This window comes from Schistocerca americana, chromosome 3 (assembly GCF_021461395.2).
Source record: "Schistocerca americana isolate TAMUIC-IGC-003095 chromosome 3, iqSchAmer2.1, whole genome shotgun sequence".
NCBI classification, from domain to species: Eukaryota; Metazoa; Arthropoda; class Insecta; order Orthoptera; family Acrididae; genus Schistocerca; species Schistocerca americana.
Genome location: NC_060121.1, coordinates 148,907,111 through 148,925,301, shown reverse-complemented (window position 1 = coordinate 148,925,301; position 18,191 = coordinate 148,907,111). Strand labels below are relative to the sequence as shown.

At 42.9% G+C, this 18,191-nt stretch overlaps 1 protein-coding gene across 1 annotated transcript in view; it reads left to right on the top strand.

Annotated features, from left to right (window-relative positions):
- LOC124605932 overlaps window positions 1–18,191 on the top strand; it is a 136,863-nt gene that overhangs the window by 35,879 nt on the left and 82,793 nt on the right. The window contains exon 2 of the mRNA XM_047137890.1: window positions 10,520–10,660. Within this exon, the coding sequence (XP_046993846.1) occupies window positions 10,520–10,660 (141 nt within the window). The remainder of the gene's footprint in view (window positions 1–10,519; window positions 10,661–18,191) is intronic.

Here is an 18,191-nt window from a genome sequence, read left to right as displayed (position 1 = left end):
ATATTATAGAAAGACGCGATCTCAACAACCCAGCACAAATATCAAGTTACTACAACGAGCAAAGCACCCTGATCAGTAAACTAGGGGAAATTCGTTTATCCACCTAGAGCCGCTGAGTCATAGGCATGGGCTCTGCTGCTTAAGTAACTGAGCGTTCTGAGCTCACATTCGCATTTAGTCATGTCGCCGTTCTATCCTTGTCACCAGTACTACAGGGAACTACTGTCTATTGAGTTACAGTGAAGCCACAACAAGCTGATCGATGATGGTCTGTCAGCCACCTACTTGCTGTCTTCGATGACGAGACAAAGCCATCAAATTGCAAGCCGCAGCTGTGGTCTGCCACCGCAGACTTCTTGGATGTCACAGATGAGGAGGAGGCTGGTGTGCCACCAGATGACCTCCTAATGAGGGCCTTTCGTGGTTGATATGCAAGTTGTCATCCTCGCTCGATTCAAACAATGTCAAGTTTGCACAGCCCCCTGACGTTACTGCGAGAATCTGTTGCAGTCTTGGTCACCCCATCGTGGGAGACCAGAGCCTTTCCTACATGACAAGCAGTACAGGCTGTCTGCAAGAGTGCCGAGGTGTACAACCGCCCTATGCTGTCAAAACATCTGGCAACAGACATCTACTCATCTTCCCCACTGTAGCCCACACATCGTCACATCCACTGAGCTCAGTGATCTGCGGCACCAGTCCCACGAAACTGATCACCCACATTAGTGTTACTCCCCAGCCTGTGCTGGGGCCTGTATGTTGCATGATGCTGTGAGACACTTTCATTACGCTGTGTCATCGTCTTGATAATAAAATGCCATTCCAGTTATCACCGTGATATTGACGCCCCCAGGCGTAGCATACAACTGCCTCCACACCACTAATTGGCTCCCCGACCCATAGTGGTCTTGGCCAACCTGGGTTATTCTAACGATGCTGTTATTCAGATGGCTGTTCCTCGTTTATGCGAGTTCTCAAGCATTCTACATTTACGAGGATCATTCCAAACGAAATGCACACTATTTTTTTTTAAATCCATCTTTTATTCTACGTGTTTGAGAGTTTTACAGTGTGTAGATACATCCTTTAGGAACAATATTTTCATTTCTCCACATAATTTCCATCTCTATCAACTGCCTTACGCCATCTTGGCGCCTGTATAACCGCACGGTAAAATTGTGGACCGACCTGTTGGAGCCACTGTTTGGCAGCGTGCACAAGGGCCTCATCTTCAAACCTTGTTCCACAAAGAGAGTCTTTCAGTTTCCCAAAGAGATGATAGTCACATGGAGCCAGGTCAGGACTGTAAGGCGGGTGTTTCAGTGTTGTCCATCGGAGCTTTGTGATCGCTTCCATGGTTTTTTGACTGACAGCTGACCGTGCATTGTCGTGCAATAGAAAAACCTCCTGCTTTTGCCGATGTGGTAGAACACAACTCAGTCGAGCTTGAAGTTTCTTCAGTGTCGTCACCTATGCATCAGAATTTATGGTTGTTCCACTTGGCATGATTTCCACAAGCAAGAGTCCTTCGGAATCGAAAAACACCGTAGCCATAACTTTTCCAGCAGAAGGTGTGGCTTTGAATTTTTGTTTTTCTTGGGTGAATTTGCATGATGCCACTCCATTGATTGCCTCTTCGTCTCTGGTGAAAAATGATTGAGCCATGTTTTATCACCTGTCACAGATCTTCCAAGAAATTCATCTCCGACATTCTCATACTGCTCCAAACGTTCATTGCATACCGTTTTTCTTGTTCCTTTGTTAGCCACTGTCAACATATTGGGAACCCACCTGGCACAAAACTTTTTAACGCCAGCACTTTCAGTATTTTGCAAATACTTCCTTCCCCTATCCCAAAGTAGCGTGACAATTCATTCACTGTGATGAGTCTGTCAGCAGTCACCAATTCGTTAACTCTCTGCACATTGTCTGGAGTTTGTGCAGTACGAGGCCAGCCGCTGCAAGGACAATCCTCAATATAGCCTAATGTGCTTGCCCACCGACTAACTGTACTGCGATCGACAGCAACATCTCCATACACCTTTTTCAACCTGTTGTGCATGTTTCCCACTGTCTCGTTTTCACAGCACAGGAATTCTATGACAGCACGTTGCTTCTGACGAACGTCAAGTGTAGCAGCCATCTTGAAGACATGCTGTGACTGCGCCACTCACGGGAGCAGGTTGAACTAAGTTTGAAAACAAGCGAGAAGGATGTATTTACACACTGTAAAACTTTCACACACGCAGAATGAAAACTGTATTTTTACAAAAATAGTGTTCATTTCTTTTAGATTGACCCTCGTACATCTATAAATATTCATTATTCATACTCTGCGAACAACTGTGTAGTGCTTGGTAGAGTCTTATTCTGATTGTACGTTATTCACAGTCCAGTAACTGTAAAATGACCACTACCTATGTTCAGCTTCAACATGCAATAACTACTCACAGACGACAGGTGGCAGCACTAGCAGTGGATGGTATGTAAAGCGTGTCAGGGGGAAACAGAAAACAGTGTGGAAACAGTGCGATTTATCTGACGTCCAAAAGTGCATGATCATTAGCTTTCGGGCTAAGGGTGCTGGTACTTCTGAAATGACTACTTTGTAACCAGTTTTTATGCTGCCATGGTTAATGTATATCGGTAATGGCGAAATGGCGCTATCAAAAACTGGCACTGAGGCAACTGTGGCACACCAAGGGCCGTAGACGATAGTGGTGAATGTGATGAATGATGGCTGTGGAGTTGTGTACAGGAGTAGAGGCGTTGCAACTATTCAGCGACTGGTCGCCCAGACGAACCAAGTAGCTACCAACAATGTCTCCTCAACGACCATTCAGCCAATGTTGCTGCATGTGCGCCTCCACAGAAGTGCCTGGTTCATGCACCCATCCTGACTGTTGTCCATTGACGACTAAGATTTGAATCTGCACATCCACTGAGTGCAGCAGGTGGCTTTTTCAGATGAATCACATTTTATGCTTCATCAGACAGATGTCTGCTGATGTTTACCGCATGAAAATTCAAAACAAACACCCTGCGGCAGTCATTGGAAGGTATCAGGGCAGAGGAGGCTGGGTTATGGTCTGGGATATGTTTCTGTGGCGTTCTTGGTTGATTCCGTCATTCTGGAAGGTTCAATGGATCAAAACAATATGCACCAACCTTGGTGACCCTGTCCACACTACATTTAGCTGGTTTTTCCTCCGCACAATGGCATCTACCATCAGGACAATGCACTGTCACACAACTCGCCTTGGTTCAAAGAGCACCAGGATTTTACCACACTTCCCAGGCCACCAGACTTCCTGGATTTAAACCTCATCCAGCTCAGGCACTTCACGCCATGATCAAGAATGGTTCAAATGGCTCTGAGCACTATGGGACTTAACATCTGAGATCATCAGTGTCCTAGAACTTAGAATTACTTAAACCTAACCAACCTAAGGACATCACACACATCCATGCCCGAGGCAGGATTCGAACCTGCGACCGTAGAGGTCGCGCGGTTCCAGACTGAAGCACCTAGAACCGCTCCGCCACACTGGCCGGCGCGTCATGATGCTCAACCAAGAAGTCAGCCATGGCAATGGAATCAGCATGGCTCTGCATGGCTGTCTGCACCTTCCAGAACCTCACTGGCTCTCTTCCTGTACATCTCGTATGGTCCATACTACAAAATGTTCCCTTCAGGAGCGATGCGTTCAAGGCTGCAGTATATTCATCTTTACGCTTCTTGAGACTTTGTAGATAGGCTTTGGAGGTTGGCATCTATCTTCAGGTTGCCATTTCAGGATTTTTAGCATTTCTGTGACGCTCTTCGATGAGCAAAAAAACCTGTGACCATTCGTGCTGTCCTTCTGTATATTCCAATGAAACCACCATACGTGGAGAGTAGGGTTTGCTTTGTTTTTGGACCTATGAGGCAATTTCAAGTGTGGAACTTACAAGTGACAACTTTGAGCAGGACTTTTTTCAGCCATTTTTGATTCCGGAGCTATCTGGGATCAGAGGAATACAGACTGACACAAATGCTTCATAGTGGATAATATTTGGTTTAATATATTCTGCGATTTTCTTCCTTTGCTTCTCCTAATTTCTGCTTTTTATTTGGTAAAATATCAACACTAAAATCTACCAGTTCCAGATGTAGTTCATGAAGAGTGTTTGGAAAAAAAACTGAGTCTGCCACCTGCTTGACATATGACATATGTGATCGTTCCATTTAATATCCCTACAGAGAGATATACCCATGCATTTGTATGAAATGACAGATTCCAATGGTGACTCGTTGATACTGTAGTCATATGATATTACGTTTTTTTCGTTTTATAAAGTGCACACTTTTACATTTCTCGATATTTAAAGCAAGTTGTCATCACTTTGAAATCTTGTCAAGATGCAACAGAATATTTGCGCAGCTTTTTTCATACAGTATTTCATTACAGACAACTGCTGCATATGCGAAAAACTCGAGGTTTGTAGTGGTCGAAATTATACAATATGTTATCAAGTTGCACCTGAATGTGTCATTTGCATATTTAATCTCATTAAAGGCAATATCACAATATTTTAAACCGAACTTGTGTGTGGAATTTGTAAATTAAGGGGGGACATTCACGAAATCGAGCGCAAATGTTAACTTCCAATTTATTTTTTATTTATTAGCAGAAACCCGTGGACAATAAGTTCCCAAAGTTTCAAAGATGAAATGGCATCTAAAGTACCTGAAAATAATTGAATGTGTGTTGCAACCTTCCTGCCAGGCCCACTTTTTGAAGCAACATTTCAATACCAGCTCAGTAAACAACGATTCTGTGGATTATTTTCAAACAAACTTGCATGGGTATACCCAGTAGGCTGCGATATATTCTCTTTGGTTTTATAGATCATCTGTGACTCTGTTCTGTATCTTAGAAACAATAAGAAACCAGCTGGACACGACAGACCACAAAGAAGGCGATAGAGACTCTTCAAGTGTAGTATGGGAAGTCTGTCAGCCAGAACCTATCCAGTGTAAGTGATATGAAAAGTGCTGTATGGGCTACATATTTCTACATGGAATAAACAAATGAACGTCCCATTCATCATCTGTGCCACATTAGTTGGTGTAAACATCTACAGCATCAGAGGGATTGAATCCTAGATGTTGTCAAGCCCGCTTACAGGTTTCTGGACGATCCAGAACTGCTAAAAAAGTGTTTTCATGGCAAAACCCAGAATCAAAATGAGTTTCTAAATTCACTCGTATGGAACGATGCCCTAAAACCGCATTTTCATCTGCTACACTTGTCAGAATTGTAACTTATGGTGCCATTTTTTAATTGAATTTTGGAAATGTGTGGAGGATGAAGATATTTAAGAGAATGAGCTTTAAGGTAGGAAATTTGACTCAAGACATCTTGAGAAGAATATATTTACGGTGGCTCACTGGTGCAGCAAAGTCAGTTGAAGACCTGACAAAGGAAAGAAATCAGACAACACGAAACCAGAAGAAAAGCCTCGAAGGGAAAGAGGACCCAAAGTACAAATCTAGGGCTTTCTGAAGAGGTGACATAAAAGAAAACGTTAGGTTAAAGTTCAAATTATGTTTTTTAAAGCTTAAGTGCCTTTTTCTCCGAACCTATGAAGACTAGAATTATGAAATTTTCTACGCTTATTTCTATAAATGCAATAATGTTCTCAGGAGTAAATTATGAACTTCTGAGTGTAGGTGCGGTTTGAGGCGCCTTCCCACGGTTCGCGCGGCTCCCCCCGTCGGAGGTTCGAGTCCTCTCTCGGGCTTGGGTGTGTGTGTGTGTTGTCTTTAGCTAAGTTAGTTTAAGTTAGATCAAGTAGTGTGTAACCCTAGGGGCCGATGACCTCAGCAGTTTGGTTCCATAGGAACTTACCACAAATTTCCAGTTTCCAAATAATCCCATGAGAGAAGCTTGCTATATCCAGAGACATTAAACAGAGAAAATTTTGTAGAAATTTTTTGAATATTTTCTGAGAAAACGATAGATAAATTGTTAAAAACTATTCAAAAGCCAAGTTCCCACAAAATACTTTTTATTCAAGACAACCGGTTTCAACAGTGTTAGCTGTAATCGTCAGGTCTTAAACACATTTTTGCAGTAGAACACATCCATTTTACGCTGAATTCCACGCACAAGATGTCAAGTGGATAAAATTCAGCACATATAAACGTTTGTCACAGCTAAAATACCTAAAAACACACAGCATTTTGTCCAAAAGGCAATATCCATATACATATTGCTCACAGATGCTTGTTACATGACACAAATACGGTGCACTGTAGCACGTCTGTTTACATATGCTGAACACACACTAAAAACTTACCTCTGTCCGGCCATGAAGGCCCAACAGTACCGACCGACCGCCGTGTCAACCTCAGTCCACAGGCGTCCCTGGATGCGGATATGGAGGGGCATGTGGTCAGCACGCGGCTCTCCCCAGCCTATGACCGTTTACGAGACTGGAGCCGCTACTTCTCAATCAATTAGCTCGTCAGTTTGCCTCACAAGGGCTGAGTGCATCCCACTTTCCAACAGTGCTCCGCAGACCGGATGGTCACCCATTCAAGTGCTAGCCCAGCCCGACAGCGCTTAACTACAGTGATCTGACGGGAACCGGTGTTACCACTGCAGCAAGGCCTTTGGCTGTTGGACACATAGTAAACAGTGCAAATCCTCTTTAAATGGCTCTTAGTTGTACCTTATACGCCATTTAAAGTGGATTTGCGCTGTTTAGTATGTGTCTAGCATATGTAAACAGATGTGCTAGTGTGCACCGTATATATAATCCAAGGAATTTAAAAGTAGAGGTGTTAATTTCATCATAAAGCACGGTACAAAATTTCATTTCTGTATGTTCAAAATTGGGGATTTGGTGCATCTTGTGAATAGTGTGCTTTTCATGAACGTCCCCCTTTAAATAAAACTGAATCACAATACCTTAAACTGCACTTGAGTGTGACGTTTACAAACTATGTGAAAGGATTAGCAGCACCAGCCACAAGGACTTAAAGGAGCTGATGACGAAGGTTTCTTTTTAGGGACGAAGTGCCTTTGGATCACAGTTATCAGGTGCAGTTTGCGAATTAGTTTTACTGATATAAAGGAAAATAATAATAAGCCTATTGTCAATGACAACTATGTCATGATCATTACAACAGTTTTTAATCTGTGGTTGCAAGTGGCAAGCGGACTCAGATGCTGCAACGTAGTGGGGCGGCTGACACGTCTCACGGCTGCGTGAAGGTAGCAAGAAGGCGTCCTGCAGACGATTGACGATTATCTGTCGGCAGCGCGTGTGGTGTGTGCAGTGCCGTCTCGGTCAAAAGCGTCTTCTTTCCCGTCTCGCCAACAAGTGCCTCCAAGGCGATCTCTTCATGTCCTCCAGTGTTGTGTCCCTGGGCGTGACCATTCACGCGATTGGCTGGCTGACTTTCTTCTCCGGCTATCAAATTGTTGGTAAACTCCCTTGTTAATGGTTTTGTGCCGCCCGCATTTCCCATGGCGTCCTTCTCCTGTGTTAAAATTCCCTTCCAGTTCCGCTCAATCTTTCCCACACTTCCATCGTCACACGCAAACATTAAAATGCATTCACAGCAATGCTTTCTTTACCTTAATAAACTGAATATTGTCATTTTACGTTAGTGTCTTCCGTCATGTAGAGACATCTAAATGTCCTCTTCGTCCCTTGAACTAATAACTTGTCCCTTCTCCTCTTGTTAATTGCACAAAAGAACATTCTAACGTACAACAAAGTGGGGGCTGGGGGTGTGTGTGTGGGGGGGGGGGGGTCTCTCTTCCATCGGCACTGGCCTCTACCTACCACAGAGGTGGCCACTGACTGGGGCAGGGGTGGCCAGGCCTCTGTCACCCAGGTCCACTACAGGCTACTATTAATACCGCCTGTAAAGCATTAATAAGCAACATAAACAACAAAGGTCCCAACTTTCAAGTGCGAACTGGAGTTCTTTGTAGCCACAATTTGGGATACTATTATGACGGTCCACCTATGGTAGATGTTTGCCTCCTACTTGTTTGTGCGTGGACATGACGTCCTATTACTCCTAGATTTCAGATACACCTGATGATGAGGTAAGACACCGAAACTGCTGTACTGTATAGCTTTTGTCAGTGGCAGATTTGTTTACTGTGAACGTGGCATCATTAGAGAGTGAGCAAAAGCTCACATTACGAGAGGATGGGGAAATAAATCGGCCATGCCGACACTCATGGGAAACATAGTCTGGATGGCCGGATGTGGTTTTGATTTGTTGTCCTCCTGAATGTGAGTCCATCGTGCGAACCACAGCACGACCTCGCTCCGTAACGTACAAGTCTACATCCAAGATATACTACATTCTCCATAATGAGAAATCCTCTGTTCTGTCACAAATGTCTTTTGATACCTCATATGATGGTGCTTTCGATATCAGCTGTTCATGTGGTACTAAGCCAATGCTTTTCGAAAATCGGACAGTACTGCATCTTCCTGACTCCCTTCAGGATGGCATGTGAGAGAACTGCAAGTTGGGTTTCACATGATCGATGTTTTCGGAAACCATGCTGGTTGGTATGGAAGATGTCATTCCGTTTAAGGTACTTCATTACCTTTGAGCTTAGAATAGTTCTAAGATTCTACAACAAATGGATGTCAAGGATATTGGGCGTTAGTTTTATGGGTCACTTCTGCTACCTTTTATGTAGATCAGTACAGTCTGTGCTTTCTTCCAACTATTGGGCACAGTTTTTGCTTGAGGTGTTGCGCATCAAAATAACTTTACTGGGCAGGCTTAAAATTGTGTCAGAGTTCTACTGGGAAAGAACAGATAAGGTTAGCGCTGAGCTGATGTTGCAAACGGCATGTCAACAGGACATACTGCCTTTGCTGATAATGTCACATTATCTGCGAATCTAGTAATGCTGGCAACTGATGCGTTATGCATGGGGATCGTATCAACATGTACCGCATCAAAACAGCCTGAAGATGACGCAATGAAGCGTCGAAACTGGTAGCGCAAAATAAAATAAAACCATAAGGACGGCTGTAGATGTTTTTATTTTTTGTCACGATAGTCAATGGCCGTCGTCCCAGAGACGTCCTGCTAAAAGGATGGACATAGAAGTAATGTGTGGTCTACCTGTGGCCCTTACGTAAGCAGTTATTCGGCTTGGCATTGATTGATAGAGTTGTTCGATGCCCTCCTGAAGGATATCGTATCAAATTGTGTCCAGCTGGCACGATCGTCAATAATTCCGAGCTGTTTGGCGAACCCAGCCCATAACGCTCCAAACATTCTAAACTGGGAGAGATCCAGCGATATTGCTGGGGAAAGCAGGGTTTGGCAAGCACGAAGACAAGAAGTATAAACTCTCATCGCGTGCAGGTGGCCGTTACCTTACTGATGTGTGACCCCAGGGTGTGTGTGTGAAATCTTATGGGACTTAACTGCTAAGGTCTTCAGTAACCCAGGATGGCTTGCCATGAAGGGCAGCGAAACGGGGCGTAGGATATCAAGGTACTGCCACTGACGCAACCAAAGGGGACCTGTTATGAAAAGAAAGGACACCCCGGACCATCCCTCCTGGTTGTCGGGCTATATAGTGGGTGACAGTCAGGTTGGTACCCACCTCCGCCTGGGGTGTCACCAGACACATCCTCAGCTTGGAATGTCATTGAATGGTGTAAAACTGTCTTCAGTGATGAGTCCCACTTCTGAGCCTCGACGACAAGCGAAGACGTGTCTGTAGACGCCATTCACAGAGATAGGATACCAACATGGCCGTCGCCCGACAGCCAAGAGTGCATTTCTTTTCGTAACAGAACCCCTTTGATTGTCATCTGTTGCATCTTTATAGCGCAGTGGTATGTCGACGACATTCTACACCCCGTATAGTTCCCCTACATGGCAGCCATCCTGGGCTTATATTTCAGCAAGATAACACCCGCCTGCACACAGCGAAGGTTTCTACTGCTTGTCTTCGGGTTTGTCAAATCCTACCTTGACCAACAAGGTCGCCGGATCTCTCCCCAGTTGAGAACGTTCGGGGCATTACAGGCAGGGCCCCCCAATCAGCTCGGGATTTTCACGGACTAATGCAGCACTTGGAGAGAAATTGGCACGGCATGCCTCAGGAGGACATCCAGCAACCCTGTTAATTTTTCTGAACTTTTAATTTTGTGTTTGCCTGTACATGTATATCACATCTACCGATTCCATTCCCATTTGGATAATTTCTTCAGGGCGGATTTTTTTTTTTTCTTTCTTCTTAGGGTGTGTTTACACTTGGTCCCACTAGAGTTCAGGAGAACGCACAACCAAGAGTCCAGGAGGTTCGCTTTTGGGGGGGGGGGGGGAGGGTCCATATTAGGTTTCCTCTACATATCCTCTGAGTACGACTTCATCCTGCTCGTTCTTTGCAATTGCAAGGATCTCCACGAAAAGCTTTTCAGTTCGTCCCGCGCTTTTCGTATAGCTGGTGCGTGTGCTGTGGTGTTGCAGGGAGCCATGTTCCTGAGATACCGTCCCCGGCTGCTGCAGCTGGCGACGCAGCTCTGCGGGGGCGGACTGCGGCCGGACGTGGGGGCGGAGACGCGCCGCCGCTACCGCCAGCGCGGCCGCGAGGTCTTCCTCTACCTGCAGGTCTGGCGGACCGCACTTCTCCAGCTTGCGCTCTGTCACTCGTTATTCCAAAACTAGCGGCTAGGGAGGCTGCGCCGTCTGTCGAGATACCTCAGTACTTGGGAGCCGGTCCAAAGTGTTGGGGGATGGGGTTCATGGCGAACGTGAGCCCCTGACCTAGCAGTCGTCAAACTAGTGTTGGCGGTTATCGCTAAAACACGGTTGTGACCGCCATTTCAGTTACATCGTTTTTTTTTTCAACGCCAGTTTAACCAGACTGTTAATACTGGTCAAAATAACCGATTTTCGTTTTTTCCTATTATTTCTTGTAACAAATGTAGAAATCAGACAAAGATTGAAAAATTTTGACTCCTTCAATTTCTAAATAGATAGAATCAAAATATTAAATAGGCAAATAAAAGAAAACTTAGTCCGTTCACCGTTCGCTGCTTTTCTCGAAAAGTGATAAATTGCTGACTACTACAAAAAAAATCAGCCGTGTTCTCTTATTGATTCTAATTTTTTGAAACTCTGTTCAATAATCATGTTTTAAACGGCGTTCATACCACTAATTGGACATTACGAATAGCCAGTACTAAAGGATGAAAACTAGGGTCGAGGAACTCTATTTTTCGTGTTAATTTGTCCGTTTTTAAAGGCTCCAAGCGAAAAAGGCATATTATGTAGACACAGGCAGCACATTAGCTGCTTTCTGTTTTCATTTTAAACTGTCAATGAACTGTTAAGTTTTCTCCTTTTAGTTATCCTTATGATATGTCACGTATTAGGTCTTACTATCAATGCCGGAAAAACGAAGGTACTCGCACAACCTTCCCCAGGATTAACTCTCCATGTGTTAAATATCTCCATCCTAGACACATCACTAGAACAAGACGAGCACTTTTTGTATCTTGGAAGTATTTTGTCCAGTCGGTGTACCTGCGTACAAAATACTGATAAAAAAATTAGGACTGATCATGCAGGATTTTGGCGGTTAATGCACAGTCTTCATGAATAAAGACCGAAAGCTGCACACCAGATTCATGATGTAAAGAGCTGTAGTGATTTCTACGCTCCTGTACGGCTGTGAAACTTGGACACACTATCGCCTTGATATCAAGAAACTTGAGCACTTCCACCAACAGAAAAAGATCGGATACATCTTGAACATTAAGTGGTGGGGGAGGGGGGGCGGGGGAGACGGTGTGGTCCAGACTGTGGTTCTCGAGAAAGTGCATCTAAACAGCATTGAGGCAACCATGGTCATTCATTGACTGAGATGGTTAGGCCATGTGCATGGCGTGAGTGACACAAGGATTCCCCGCCAAATCCCTTATGGTGGACTCTGCTCTGGCAGTAGACCTCATGGAACACCGGTCAAGCCCTTTAAGGACCAGATAAAACACATCATGAAGACGACTGCCATAAACATACAAACATGGGAAGAATTTGCTGTCGACCATTTGCTGTGGAGGAATACTATATCCACCGCTGTCAACCTGTTAGAAGGAGAACGCCGCAGGCACGAATAGGCCAAGCGACAAGCAAGAAAGCTCCGTCAGTTATAACTCTGCTGCCCTCCAAAGATTTAGTGCGATTTGTGTGGACGCATGATTTCAGCCAGGTTTGGTCTGTTCAGCCAACGGGAACACAGCAAGTTACGTTGAAATGCTCATTCTATGCGGGAAGAAGTTTTGCATACTCGGGATCGAGTTACAGCCGACGACTACCTCACAAGTTTGTAGTGGCTCCCCCCTTTTTTAATATTTTAAAGCAAATGGAGCACTGTACTTCACTGATGCCGCACTTCGTAAAAATTTCCAGACTGGGGGTGATGCCATTCCATTAACACAACTGGCGATGACGACAGTGAGAAACTGCCACACAGACCGGCTGTGACAAGTGCACATTGTCGTCTCAACAATGCTGTTACGAGTTCTTATATCATGGGTCTGTTGCTCCTTTCTGTCCGCATTGTTATTAAAATAGCACTGATCGTTTTTCCATTTTTATAATAAAGCAATATTTTAAAGCAATGCATATTTTATGAATAAAAATTACTTTTCTTTAAAAAGGTTTATTTAAAAACGAAAAATTATAGACTGCTGCTATGGCTATTTGCTATTACGGTTTTTAACCAAGTTATTGACAAAAAAATAACAACACCTGTTATAATCGAGAACAAACAAATACCGATATCGGTATTAACCGGTCGGTTTTTCGGATCCTGACGTAAAAATTCATCCCTGCGTGGATGCGTACTATAGAGACAGTCGTCTTCAAATGCGGTGCATACTCCCTTTGTCAGAAAACTTCCAGGAGAGGTTTCTTTTTTATTTCTGAGTTTGCCATACTAAAAAGGAACAAATAAATTTTTTATATTACCTGGTATGCGTGCGTCCTTGAAATGACTTTGGTTATGTTCACGCGCAGACTCAACTAGGTCTCAGGGCAGTGCTTACAAAGGAAACACCCTACCGCATCCCCCCCCCCCCACCTCCCTCAGATTTAGTGGTAAGAGGACCCAGTGGACAGCCTGTCAGAAACTGAAGACAGATAAAGCATGAAAACAGGAAGAAGGTGTACTGGACTCTGAAAAAAAGCGAAACAGAAACAGTGAGCGATTCAAGAAGAAGAAGTGCAATCGAGAAGACAAATGACGTCGTGGTTACGTTGTCAGACTACCAAGAGGCCGAGCCGTATTGAAACCTCCATGGTGCCCTTTTTTTTTTTCCTCGCTGTTAGCTTTATACAAATTTGTGTCTGTGTCGTTGTGTGACGTCCGTTTGCAATGTCAGCTGATTCTGCACAACTCTATTAGCAGCTGAAAGGAAGTGGCTTTCGAATGGGAACGGCAAACGTTTGAAGACAAGGTGACAAGTCAACTGAACCCTCCACCGGAAAACACATCTGGTATTATACACGGCACTAGTGACAGCAGGTGTGCCAAATGGTAGGAATCTCTTATCGACACACCAAATTTGTACAATTGGTTAGTGAGTGAGGTATCCGTCCTTGCCCGATACAGGTTTTCGTATGAATATGGATGTGATCACTCCCAAGGAAATAATAAAAACTTAATAGTTTGTCACATAAACGGCAACAAATGAAAGCAACAGTTTCACAATCACTCAGTTTCTCTTTGCTCTATCGAAACATATGTTTTTAAAGTTTTTAAAGTTGCGTTCCGTTTTGGAAGTCTTGACTCTTGAATTCCTTTGCTGAAACATAGTTCAGACCCGTTTATTTGTTGTTTTCATATCTGTATGACGTCTATGTGGTATCTTACCTGCTCGCACTATTCACCACGTTTACTTGCGATGGTAACATATTTTTGCCACATGACTCCTATTCTATAACTAATGTATAGTATAGGGTGACCAAACGTCCCGGAAAACCGGGATTGTCCCGGTTTTCATCCCTGTGTTCCGGTGTCCCAAAAATTTGTTTCGGGACGCTCAAAAGTCCCGGAATTCAGTTTTTAAACACATTTCGTGAAACTTCCTCAAATTTTTGGGATTTCGCTATAATTAAGGAAATACAACTCAAGAAATTAATATATTTTAGCTTATTTGTCTAAAACCTCCATTGTCCCATACTAGTAATCACAGTATCAGTATTGATACACTCAGGCAATAATTTGCTTTCAGCGGTACTTTGCCCAACAAGTAGTAAGTTGTATTATTGTAACAGAGCTATGATTGTCGCGCCACTTACTCACACACTCATTGTCAGAATAATGTAGTAGTTGATGTTTTGTCAGATGAACTGCAATAGTCTTTTCTCATGTTAGTGATATTATTGCTGCAGTACTGTGAAACGCAATGCCGAAACGTGCCTGCAAGTTCAGTGACTGTTATTCCAAGGAATGGAATTTCATTAAGAAAGATAGTTTTGATTACGAAGCAGAGTGTTTCGTATGTAACTGTTTTATTAGTATAATCAGTAGTGGACGTTCCGACATAGTTAATCACATCAGTTCAAAGAAACACATTAACAGATACAGTGCACCGAGGTGCAGTAAAACTCTACAAAATCATTTTGTGAAACATCAGTCAAGTGAAGAGACGAAAGCTTGAGCAGCCGAGCTTACACTAGCCTACCACAGGGTAATTCATCACCAAACTTATAGATCTAGTGATTGTACTAATAAGCTTAACAGCATTATGTTTGATGATTCTTCCATTGCAAAAAAGTTTAGTTCAGCAAGAACTAAAGTGTCAGCCTTAGTGAAAGGAGTTATTGCTCCCCAGAGTGTAAAGGAAAGCCTTGAAAACATCAAAAAGTCTTCTTTCTACGGGATATCCACTGATGCCAGCAATCATAAGGCCACTAAAATATTTCCGTTTGTTGTTCAGTTTTTCGATATTAATCAGGGAATTCAGACCAAACTTTTGAAGATGAGTTCCCTACCTAATGAAATATCTGACGAAATTTCAAGATTTTGTATGAATACTATCGAAATGTTTGATCTTGAGAAAAGTAAATGTGTGGCATTTTGTGGAGACAATACCAACACAAACTTTGGTGGCTTAAAAAGACAAGGCAAATGCAACGTATTTACCAAATTAAAGGCAACACTGCATGAAAACATTGAAGGCATAGGGTGCCCTGCACATGTTTTACACAATAGCGTGCAGACATCTGCTGACAGTTTAAGCTGTGATATTGAAACTATCGTCATGAAGGTATACTCACACTTTTACATATATATAGTGTTAGAGCAGAGAGGCTTAAGGAGTTCTGTGATTATGTGGGAGCTGAATATATGAATGCTTACAACAGTTGAAAGAGTAATCCGCCTGTTGGAACCGTTAAAAGATTTTTTCCTAAATGAAGACAAAGCCCCAAAATATTGGTTCAGTTTTTCAGTAACCCTTTAAGTGAAGCCTACTTATGGTTCATTCACAGTCAGCTTAGCACTTTGCAGCATGGGATAAAGGAAATTGAGGGAAGCACGAAAAGTGTAAAAGAGTAAATGATGTTTTGAAAAATACTCTGGAAGCTGTTACTAAAAGGAGTGAACAGCAGTTCATTTCTTTTAATGTTAAATCTGTCCTTAAAAGAGCAGAAGTATCAGAAGCAGCGGAAAGGAGTTTTAGAGAAGAAGTTAACAAGTTTTATGACACTTGTGTAGAATATCTCAGCAAGTGGAGCGTCTCATATTTACCCTCATCGCCGGTGTTTGATTGGATGTTACTGAAGAGAGTGCAAAAAGGGAAAGTGTTGAAGAGGCAATTTCTTATTTGAAGATTAAAGAGATTGAAATCGATGATTCCATTCTCTTTGATCAGTTCGGCATACTGACAAATTTTGTTGAAGAAAGTCTTCACAAGTGGAATGATGAAAAAAACACCATTGGAATGTCATGAGAAGTGGGTGAGTTTTTTTAAAAGCTGTGACTGTCTTCAGAATTACTCTGAGTTGGTAATAATTGCAAGGTATTTATTTCCAATCCCAGCCCATAATGCCAATGTGGAAAGAATATTTTCGTCCATGAATATCCAGTGGACTGATGAAAGAAACAGAATGGAGGTGGACTCCCTTGAAGCAATCCTGCAGATCCTGTACAACTACAAAATGGATTGTGCCCAGTTTTATCACTGTGTCTCAAAGAACAAAGCCATGATCAAGAAGGCTGGAGGCAGTGAAAAATACCTTTTTCTCCATGGACAGTCAATTCCATCTACAAGTGCTCAGTAATATTAAAGCTCATGTTAATATTAATTGATTAAAAGTTGAATGCCTGTAAAATTTTGTAAAATCGTAATACATTTCTTTATTACTGTTACGTTTATTAAATATCTTTAATTATACAGATAATCTAGATTATATCAATCTTTTGTATCCTCTTATTAGTTATAATAATCGGGTTAACAAAATGAATCATCAAAACATTAATATTTAAAATTAAGAGACCTGGGTACATGTGGAATGAGGTGTCCATTGGCACCCGGGTGAATGTGTCCCGACTTCCACCGAAAATAATTTGGTCACCCTACTATAGTATGTCAACTGGCAAGACTACAGAAAGAGAACATACATTTAAATGACCGAACGGACAGTTCATAATGTTTTGAAAAAAATAAAATAAAATAAAATAAATGGCGCGTGCTGTTAAAGGACGCTCCTTATTGCACTTCTTGTTCTTGGACCGTTCACTGTTTCCAATTTGCTTTTTTTCACAGTCCGTTACACCTTCTTATTGTTTCCATGCTTGATCTGCGTTCTGTTTTTGACGGGCTATTCAATGGGCCATCTTGCCGCTAAATCTGAAGTGGCTGCGATGGGGAGTTTCCCTTGTTAGTGCGAGGCATGTTTTTTAAGTAAGTACCGTTTTGAAATTAAAAGAAGACGTGCTAAGAAATCTCGATAATTTTATTTTTACATGAAAGCCTGTACCTTAATCTATTTTTCTGCATAATTTCCGTCAATATTGAGGCACTTGTCATAACGTTGTACCAGTTTTTGAATACCCTCCTCATAGAAGTCTGCCGCCTGACTTGTTAACCACTACGCCACCACTGTTTTGACTTCGTCATCGTCTTGAAGACGCTGACCGCCCAGGTGTTTCTTCAAGTGCAGGAACAGATGGTAGTCACTGGGCGTAAGATCGGGGCTGTACGGAGGATGATCTAGAGTTTCCCATCGAAAAGATGTGGTGAGATCTTTGGTCTGATTCGCCACATGCAGACGGGCATTGTCTTGCAGCAAAACTATGCCCTTGCTCAACTTCCATGGACTGTTGCTTTGAATCTGGTGTGACGTAAGCCACCCATGTTTCATCGCTCGTAACAATTTGGCTTAAGAAATCATCACCGTCGTTGTGGTGCCGCTCGAGGAAAGTCAATGCACTGTCTAAACGTTTGGTTTTGTGCACATCCGTCAACATTTTCGGTACCCAACGTGCGCACAATTTTCGATAATTCAAGTGCTCGGTCACAATGCCATACAAAACACTACAAGAAACATTAGGAAAGTCATCCCGCAAAGAGGAAATCGTAAAGCGTCTGTTTTCTCACACCTTATTGTCCGCTTCCTACACTAAACCTTCATTAACGACCTAAGGACGCCCACTCCGGTGTTCATCATGCACATTTGTGCGGTCATCTTTCAGTGCCCTCATCCACACTCTTACCATTCTATCACTCATAATGTTTTCTCCGTAAACTGCACAGATCTCACGATGAATATCGATCGCTTTTAGGCCTTTAGCACTAAGAAATCTTGTAACAGCCCGTACTTCACAGTCGGCGAGACTCACGATTATCGGAGGCATTTTAAACACTCAGTACACAACCTTAACAAGGAAGAATCAGACTGTAATGGCGTCAGTGCGTAGATTAAGGTACAGGCTTTCTCGTAAAACTAAAATTATTGAGATATCTTAGCACGTCTTTTTTAATTTCAAAACGGTACTTATTTAAAAAACACCCCTCGTAGCACACTCTTTGGGTTCTCGGCGCATTAGTAACGCTGACAACGATGCTGGAGTTCTGCGTTTTGCTCTGGAAAATCGCTGGTGAAAAGTGGCCAATGATTAAGCAAGCAT